Below are 9,585 nucleotides of genomic sequence, written 5' to 3'. Positions count from 1 at the left end.
CAGGAATTGAATGCTAAAACAAAACAAAATGTTAAAATTAAACATCCACTCCAACCTAAACAAAATTCACCCATATCCTCAATCAGAACAAAGTAATGGGTTCCCCTCCACCACAGAAAAGTTGTTACTTGTACCTGGATAATATTCCCTCCAAAGGTGCCTCGAAGACCTTGTTGCTTAGGATAGTAATACTCATCATTGGAGAGATTCCATGGATCTTTCACTTCCGGCTGAGACATGTTCTAATAGACCATCAAATAAACCTTAGTCAGACTGCTTTTCTTCATTACCTTCCTTTGTTCTTCTAAACACCAAGCCCCCTTTCTCTTTACAGACCTGCTGTGGTTCCTCCTTAATGACTCCTGTTTTCCCTAAAAGAATTCGACTCTTCTTCAGAGAAGACTCTTTCTTATTCTCCTTGGAGGGAGAGTTAGAGGTAGCCTCTTCCTTCTCATCAGGAATTTCTACAGATGAAACAAGATCACCATGGAGTTGTTATTCCTGAAGATTCACCTTTCCCACCAGCTTCTTTACAATTCTGAACTAGATCTCTCATCCCACCCCAGATGACTTCCAGTCCATGAATCATTCTAACTGAAAAAACTACATTTTTCTAACATCCCCAAGTTGCTATTTTGCAATGTTCCTACATTAGTTTTCCCAGAACAATACCCAAATACAAGAAACTGACAGACACAACACTGTCCTCTCAACTTGCTACCTAGAAGTTTCTAGTCTTGCTCTCCAACCACCTTTCCCCTGACATTAGCAGCAAGCTATCAGAGATGAAAAAGGAACGCTGGCCTCTGTTAATAACATACCCAAAATGAGGTTCTCATCATTGGGATCAAATCTCAAAACGGGAGGCTCCAACAGTCGGGGCATGGCCTGTGCATCCCAAATAATGTTATCCTCCCAGCGTCCATACACCAGATCCTCATTGTCAATGGGAAAAATAGAGTACCAAGGTTTGTCGTCATCCAGAGTGGCTGCAAAGCCTAATCAAAACAGGAGGAATACTCAATAACTAAGTAATTATGCCTCTATCAATTTTAATTCTAGCAAAGAAAAAAAGAGCAAATGTTAGTAGAGTTACTCATTCTACAAATGAAGTGAAACCTACTGGAAAAAATGTATTTCTCATTTGAAAAAAATGTTGCAGACAAAAATGTTCATTCCAACACATTTATAATAATTAAAACTTAAATAGTTTAAATGTTTAAAAAGGAAAGGGTTAAACAAAATATGGTAATAGATAATATCATACTAAATATACTAAATGTTAATAAAAAAGTATTAGTAAAATTATTAGTAAATAATGAAACATATATATAAGAATACTATTCAGGGCAAGCCAGTGGCATGGTGGTTAAGGTGGCTGAATCCCACATGGCTGACTGCATGGTTCGAGTCCCAGACCTGGCAACTTGAAAAACATGCTGGGTACATGTGTGTGCATGTTCAATATCTCAAAAGAGGAATAGAAAAGATATTGAGGCATGATTATTCCCCATGGGGGTGCTTTTTCAGTCTCCCCTCCCACTCCAAGCACGTGCCCTTAGGCAAAAAATTTTTTAAATTAATTGAGTATAAAAAAATACTTGGGGGGGGGCAGCAGGTGGCATGGTGGTTAAGGCACTGGATTCCCACATGGCCAATTGCAGTTCGAGTCCTGGACCTGGCAGCTCACTTTCTCTTTCTTTCTCTCTGGTAAGTGTACATGCCCTATAGCAAATAAAACAATAATAAACTTAAATAAATAAAAAAGATCAGAGATGGGCTGGCATTGTGATTGAGATGCTGGATTCCCACATGGCCAACCACGATTCAGGTCCTGAGCCAAGAGGCTTGCTTTCTCACTCTCCCTTCCTTTCTGTCTCTCTCTGGTCAAAACTGAAAAATAATTATGATACATAAAATTAAAAATGAATTTAAAAAAAAGATCAAAGACACTACATCTAAATGGAAAAAAAGAAGGTTATGCAATAACAAAGTATTGTAAAACAGGGAGAAGGAAGACAAACTATTTCTAAGATTATTTTGGGGGGGGAGACGTTTTTGCTATAGGGCGCGTGGGCTTGCCAGAAAGAGAGAGACAGACAGACAGACAGAAAGTGAGAAATCACCCTCCAGGGGGGATTGCCACACCACAATCTCTTCTCCTCCATTCTCCTCTCAGGATCTTGGGCATGCATGCACATCCGCCCAGCCTGAGTTTAAGTCACCAGGTCCAGGACCCAAACCACAACTGACTACATGGGAGTCCAACGACATAGCCATTACACCATTTAAAATATTAGAATTTTCCCTAAAAATTACAGAAATAATCCAAATGAAAAATTCATAAAGATATAAAGAAAACTGAAACTGTCTATGATCCTATAAACCAGAAATAATCACTGCGAACCCTTTAGTATATTTCCTTTTAGTCAGCTATATTTATAGAACCTGCTTTATTTTCCATTTACATCAATGGGATATCAAATATTCTACTTCCTACATAGTTTTTTTCTACTTAAAATGAGTATCCCAAGTCATTGAACGTTTTTATTCCAAAATTACAGGTGCTATTTTATTTTTAAGGTTTCTGCCAGGGTGCGTGCCCTTGCTAGAGAGTGGTAGAGATAGACAGTGAGAGGGAAAGTGAGAATCACTCCACCAGAGGGAATGGCCATACTGCAAAGCCTTCTCCTCCATTCTCCTCTGGAGATTTTTGGACATGCACACACACATGCGCAGCATCATTTTCAATCCACCGGGTCCAAAATTTGACCCATGATTAGCCATGTAGAAGTCCAGCACCTTAACCACCATGCTACCGGCTGTCCCCAGTTGGTGAACATTTTTATGAAGAACTTTAGGTAACACAGAAAAATATTAACAAAACTGTACATGTAGAAATGAGCCCAACTACGTATATGTGCAGAAAACAGGCCTAAAAGAAAATACACCGGAGCCACCAGGTGGCATAGTAGAAGATCCAGACCTAGCAGCTTGCTTTCTTGCTTTCCCTTTCTCTCTCTCTCTCTGGTCAAATTAAAAAATAACAAATGAGAATAAATAAATGTTAAAAATAAAAAGAGAAAAAGAAAATATACCAAAAAGTAAACAGCTGATAATCTCTGTAAAGGTTACTAATAATTTTTTTGTAACATTGCACTGTATTATCAAAACTGTCTACATTAAGCATGGCATACCTTTTTTTTAAAAAACCTATTTAAAGAGAGGAAAATAAAATCCTAGAATCATAAAGACCAAAGGATTTTAAAAACAAAAATACACTACAGATATAAAGCATTGCATATTTCAGAACAATCTTCAACTTCAAAATGGCTTTTGTATTTTTCTAATAAGAAATCAAGAGTCCATCCTAGCTTATTAGGATAAAAAAAATTTTATTATAGTTTGGAATCAAGACTCAGATCCAAAACATTTCACTATCCCTCAGCAGCCCAAATGATCACAGCTAAGCCCACTTAGCATGACTGGTATGAAGAGTAGTGTTCTAGACATAGCTGACACAGAGGCACACCTTGCTGGACATTGTAAGCCATGGCATTTCTAGTCATACTGGAAGGAAGCCAGCCTGCCAGGCTTGCACGCTGAGGCTTTGTCCCTTTGTGTTTGACATCCTCCCCATCCCAGATGATATCATCCTCCCAGTGCAGCTGTGTCACCATAAGGAAGTTTTCATCAGCCAGAAGATCATTGCCATTGGCTTCCTCAAGTTTCTTAAATTCCTGTAAAAGTTAGAAAGGAACAACAAATCCCTGATTGGTCACGGAATTAAGTTCTCACTCCAAATTCCACATAAGCGATATATCAAATACGTAACAATTAGTTCTTTACTTAGAAAAAACACCTGTTACATGAGGAATATCTGCCTCCTCCCAATCTCAGTCTGACATAGTATTTCACAAACAAAATCTTTAAAATGGGGCCTAATTTACCAAGGTGATAAACCATACCAAGCAAAAGGCTTAGATACCTAAGTTTCCTACCACAGAAACCCTACCCAGTATCTTCTCAGTTGAAAAGTAGTTAGTAAAAGTATTAGGGCCCTAAACACATTGATTCCTTTCTTACATACCAATATTGCTTACCTCAATCATTCTACATTTTATCACAGGTTCATGTTCTGTCTTTCTCAGTTTGAAGCCATAGTCAAACCCACTGCCATCTTCAGGAACACCCAGCATATCATACCACAGTCGGGCAGGCCCATATCGCCATTCAGCTACTCTTGGTTTGTTATCCATCACTTTATCTGTATCTCCAGTTGATTGGGAAAATTTGGACTCCACAGGAGCCATCATTGTGATCTGTAACAGAACAAAGTAGTAGAACAGGAAGTGTGGGCACTTCCCAATCTCAGATGTCCTCAGACTATAGAGAGTTAACTTTCGGGAACCAGCAGTTAGCGTAATGGCTATGTCGCTGGACTCCCACGTAGTCGACCACGGTTTGCGTCCCGGACCCGGTGGCTTAAAACTCATGCCGGGCGCATGTGCGTGCGTGCCCAAGATCCTAAGAGGAGAATGGAGGAAAAGGGAATGCGGCGTGACCATCCCCCCTGGGGGGTGATTTCTCGCTTTCTGTCTCTCTGTCTCTGTCTGTCTGGCAAGCGCACACGCCCTATAGAGAAAACCTCTCCAAAAAAAAAAGAGAGTTAACTTTCAGGAGGGGAACTTAGAGGAGCCAAGAGAATCATTCCTTTTGTTTTTTTTTCAGAGAGATTTTCGCTATAGGGTCTGTGCACTCACCAGAGATATAGAGACAGAAAGTGAGAAATCACACTCCCGGAGGGGATGGCCACAACCAATCCCATCTCCTTCATTCTCCTCTTGGGATTTTGGGCACACACCCGGGCATGAATTTCAAGCTGCTAGGTCTGGGATTCAAAACACAGTGGACTACATAGGAGTCCAGTAATGTAACCATTATACCATCCACTGGTCCCCAGATAATGATTCCTTTATTTTTCTTTTTTAAGAATGACTTTCTTTTTTTTTTTTGAGAGATTTTCACTGTAGGGCGCATGCGCTCGCCAGACAGACAGAGAGAGACATAGAGACAGAAAGCAAGAAATCATCCCCCAGAGGAGATGGTCACGCCGCAATCCCTTCTCCTCCATTCTCCTCTCGGGATCTTGGGCACGCACGCACACGCGCCCAGCGTGAGTTTTAAGCCACCGGGTCCAGGACACGAACCGCGGTCGACTACGTGGGGGTCCAGCGACATAGCCATTATGCTAACTGCTGGTTCCCAAGAATGACTTTATTTATTTGAGAGGTTTTTGCTATAGGGAACGTGTGCTCACCAGAAAGACACAGAGAGACAGAAAGTGAGAAATCACCCCCGAGGAGGGATGGCCACACCGTAATCCCTTCTCCTCTATTCTCTAGGGATCTTGGGCATGCACACACACACTCCCAGCATGAGTTTAAGCCACTGGGTCCAGGACTCGAACCACAGTCAACTACATGGGAGTCCAGCAACATAGCCATTATGCCAACTGCTGGTCCCATTATTATTTTTTAATTTGACCAGAGAAAAAGGAGAGAGAAAGAGAAAGTGAGAAAGCAAGCTGCCAGGTCCCAAACTTGAACCACAGTCAGCCATGTGGGAGCCCAGCACCTAAATTACATCACCTGTCAGCCTCGAGAATGATTCTTAAATAGGACTTTATCTGGAGTTAGAATGTAAATAATGGTGGTATATCATGACACATTCTGCCTATCACTCAAACCTTCCTATTCAATAGTGAATCACTGTCTGCCCCTCCCCCAAAAGCAATTCTACTATAATAAAGAAAGAGCCATAGGTATTGAACTCATGATTACTCATTGCCAATTAACACAGAATGCTGCCTGCTAAGGTGCTATTTCCCATTTAGACATAAGTTAGGGAGAACTCATCTGTTCCCCTCATAGGCCATAATCACAGGTCTCTATTTTGCCTACTTCATCATCAGAGAGGCACTGCTCTGGTGGTGGTGGTGGAGCATAGTCATAGTTCCACAAAGACTTCTGGTTGACTTCTGATTCTGTTGAGCAGTCCACCTCCTGGATCTGTTCTTCCTGTATCAGTTCACGGTGCTTCTTTTTCCTTTTTCTTCGAGCACTCCGCCAAACAGATGGGACATTCTTCCCTGGTCCAAAAAGACGTAGGAATCGTAACACCTACAACAAAGAAAACATTACTATGTCAGAGACTCAACATCAGATAATGAAGAGCTAAAAACTAAGCTAAGACCTAAAAATTCCTTTGAAAGATCTTTCCAACTGAAAGGGAAGAATCAAGGAGTGCTGCATTCAGGTTTATAACATCTATAACAAATGAAGTACCCTTCAGGGGCCAGCAGATGGTGTAATGTTTAGGGCAATGGACTCCCACATAGCCGACCATGGTTCAAGTCCTGGACCCAGTGGCTTTAAACTCACACCAGGCCCATGTGCCTGTATGCCCAAAATCCCAAGAGGAAAATGGAGAAGAGATTGTGACATGGCCATCCCCCCAGGATGACTTCTTGCTTTCTGTCCCTCTCTCTTTCCAGTGAGCCCACGTTCTCTATATTCAAAATCTCTCTCTCTCAGAAAAAAAAAGAAGTGCCCTTTAATAATTTGTAGTGCTTCTTGGAGCCAGCATGTGGCATGGTGGTTAAGGATACTGGACTCCCACATGGTCGACCATGGCTTGAGCCCTGGACCTGGCAGTTTGCTTTCACCCTCTTCCCCTTCTCTCTCCCCTTGTCCCTCACTGGTCAAATTAAAATAAATAAATAAATACAATTCAATAAAATAATTTAAAAAAAAAATAATTTGTAGTGCTTCTTGGAGCCAGCATGTGGCATGGTGGTTAAGGATACTGGACTCCCACATGGTCGACCATGGCTTGAGCCCTGGACCTGGCAGTTTGCTTTCACCCTCTTCCCCTTCTCTCTCCCCTTGTCCCTCACTGGTCAAATTAAAATAAATAAATAAATACAATTCAATAAAATAATTTAAAAAAAAAATAATTTGTAGTGCTTCTTTTAAGACAACAGTAAATTTTCTACTGAAAATAGCTTAAGTTACATTTACTATCAATGCACATAACTTAAAAAAAAAAGATCAAATACAGTGTGACAAGGTCTTATATAGCCAATAACATGTCACTGAATAAGGAAATTCTTAGATCTTACCCATTCTACATTCAGCCTTTTATTAACAGAACTCAGCATTTGGAAGAGGTCAGTGACTTACAACGTGGACATTCTGAATAGAAAGTACCTTTCCAGGCCGAAATTCTGGGAAAAGTTCTGTGACACTCGGCAACAGCTTGGTGGCATCATGCTGCATAATCCCAGCCAATGGTAGGGTCAGCTTTCCATCCTCAGATTCTGCCTGTGTTGTTTCCTGAGGTCCCATCTCAGATTCTGAGTCAGAGGAACTACTGAAGTCCACTTTCTCTGAGGCCAAAGAGGAAGGGGCAATGATGGAGGGCAAGATGATGCCTTCTCCATCTTCAGATGCTGCAATAAGGAAGAGAAACCCCTTTGGCATGTAACTGTGAGCATAGTTCCTCAAATTCAGCAAACACCCACTCTAGCCTATATGCATGGCTCAATGGCAGGGGATATAGTACCAAGCACCCAGATTACTAGTTTGCAAAAAAAGAAAACTCATTCCAACTCATTATTTCCCACCATCCCCAACTCACCTTGTACTTGGTACCCTAGGGTTGTGATGAAAGAAAACAAACACTATTACTACATTTATTACTATCTATAAGTGACCAATGTTGTGACCAATAGCAAAATTATGCAATTACTTTATACCAGTCAGGCCTTTTAATATACAGTTCAGGAACCCTTAAGCTGGAAAATTTTTTAGCCCAGAGAACAACAATGAGACTGATTAGTATAAAATGAGATTTATAACACAAAGTTAGCAGTTGATAACTAGCCTACAGACTGAAAAAGGAAACGGCTTTAAATCCCAACAGAAGGAATTTAATATAAGCCTCAAAATATAGAAAATCAAAGATATTTGAAGCATCAAAATTGTTACTGTTGCATCATAGGAACAGGTGAGAATCATTACTGTTCTATCATAGGAACATGTGAGATGACCACTGAAGACCTACCAGTCTCTAATCTCTGAATATCTGATGGCTGATGCTATATGTTATACTTTCCCTTTCTAATCAGCTCATTTAAAGAAAGCTGACTAAACAAGTACCTTCCAAATACCAGTATGCAGACAAGTTGCATCAGAAATTACTTAGTGAACTATTTTAAATCACTGGGCTCTATGCTAGATCTTCTGATTCAACTCTCCAGAAGTGAGAATGAGTTTTCTATGTTTTAAAGACTCAAAGTGATTCTGACAGGCAGCCAGATTAGAAAACTACCAACCTAAACTACTTCTTGAGCACATGTTAAAATATAGTTGACAAACAGTTTGAAGGTAAAATGCTAAAAATTCAGGGTGTATGAATCATTTGCAGAAATTTTCTCTTCCTAAGAGCTTAATTGTAACTGGCCCTATGTGCATGCCACAAACCTGGATTTGGAAATGAAAACTTGCTCCTTGGACAAAAATAGACAGTCTCTACTTACCACCAGTAATAGGATCTTGGTCCTTATCCTTCTTCAGTGGTCCTGGGGGTGGAGGTGGGGGAGGCATCAACTTGCAATCAATGTCCTCACAATCTGCATCATAGTCATCTTCATCATAATCTAATAAAACCAAGATGGTGACCTCCTCAATATCCAGAATGCTATACAATAGCCACGCACTCTTTTGCCACTTAAGAATTTAAAGCACAACATGAAGCACTATGCACATCCCTTAATACATTGGAGGGACCAGCAGGTGGCACAGTGGTTAAGGCACTGGATCCCACAGGGCTGACTCTGTGGTTTGAGTCCTGTACCTGGCAACTTGAAAAACACATTAGGGGAAACCAGCAGTTAGAGTAATGGCTATGTCGCTGGACTCCCACGTAGTCGACCACAGTTCGCATCCCAGACCCGGTGGCTTAAAACTCATGCCGGGCGCGTGTGCATGCGTGCCCAAGATCCCAAGAGGAGAATGAAGGAGAAAGGATTGCAGCGTGACCATCCCCCCTGGGGGGGGATTTCTCGCTTTCTGTCTCTATGTCTCTCTCTGTCTGGCGAGCGCAAGCGCCCTATAACGAAAAACCTCTCCAAAAAAAAAAAAACTTAAAAAAAAAAAAACACATTAGGCATACGTGCGTACATGTGTGCATGTCTCAAAATACTGGGAAGAAAATGAAGGAGAAAGGATTGCAGCGTGACCATCCCCCCTGGGGGGGGATTTCTCGCTTTCTGTCTCTATGTCTCTCTCTGTCTGGCGAGCGCAAGCGCCCTATAACGAAAAACCTCTCCAAAAAAAAAAAAACTTAAAAAAAAAAAAACACATTAGGCATACGTGCGTACATGTGTGCATGTCTCAAAATACTGGGAAGAATGGAGGAGAGGAATGTGACCTGGCCATCCCTTGTGAGGGGTGATTTCTCACTTTCCCTCTCTCCCTTTCTAGCTAGCACACACACCCTAGGGCAAAAAAAATATATATA

The 9,585-nt window shown here is 41.1% G+C and overlaps 1 protein-coding gene across 1 annotated transcript in view; it reads right to left on the bottom strand.

Moving 5' to 3' along the window:
* The window catches only part of TAF1 (TATA-box binding protein associated factor 1), a 103,630-nt gene that overhangs the window by 83,938 nt on the left and 10,107 nt on the right, over positions 1–9,585 (bottom strand). The window contains 9 exon segments of the mRNA XM_014591417.2: positions 2–13; positions 135–242; positions 337–464; positions 822–998; positions 3,533–3,740; positions 4,104–4,322; positions 5,964–6,182; positions 7,272–7,513; positions 8,603–8,722. Coding sequence (XP_014446903.1) covers positions 2–13; positions 135–242; positions 337–464; positions 822–998; positions 3,533–3,740; positions 4,104–4,322; positions 5,964–6,182; positions 7,272–7,513; positions 8,603–8,722 — 1,433 coding nt within the window.

The sequence above is a fragment of the Tupaia chinensis genome, unplaced genomic scaffold, assembly GCF_000334495.1.
Source record: "Tupaia chinensis unplaced genomic scaffold, TupChi_1.0 Scaffold000571_1, whole genome shotgun sequence".
Classification (NCBI taxonomy): Eukaryota; Metazoa; Chordata; class Mammalia; order Scandentia; family Tupaiidae; genus Tupaia; species Tupaia belangeri.
Note: the sequence above shows the minus strand (reverse complement) of the source record. Positions and strands in the feature narration are given on the sequence as shown.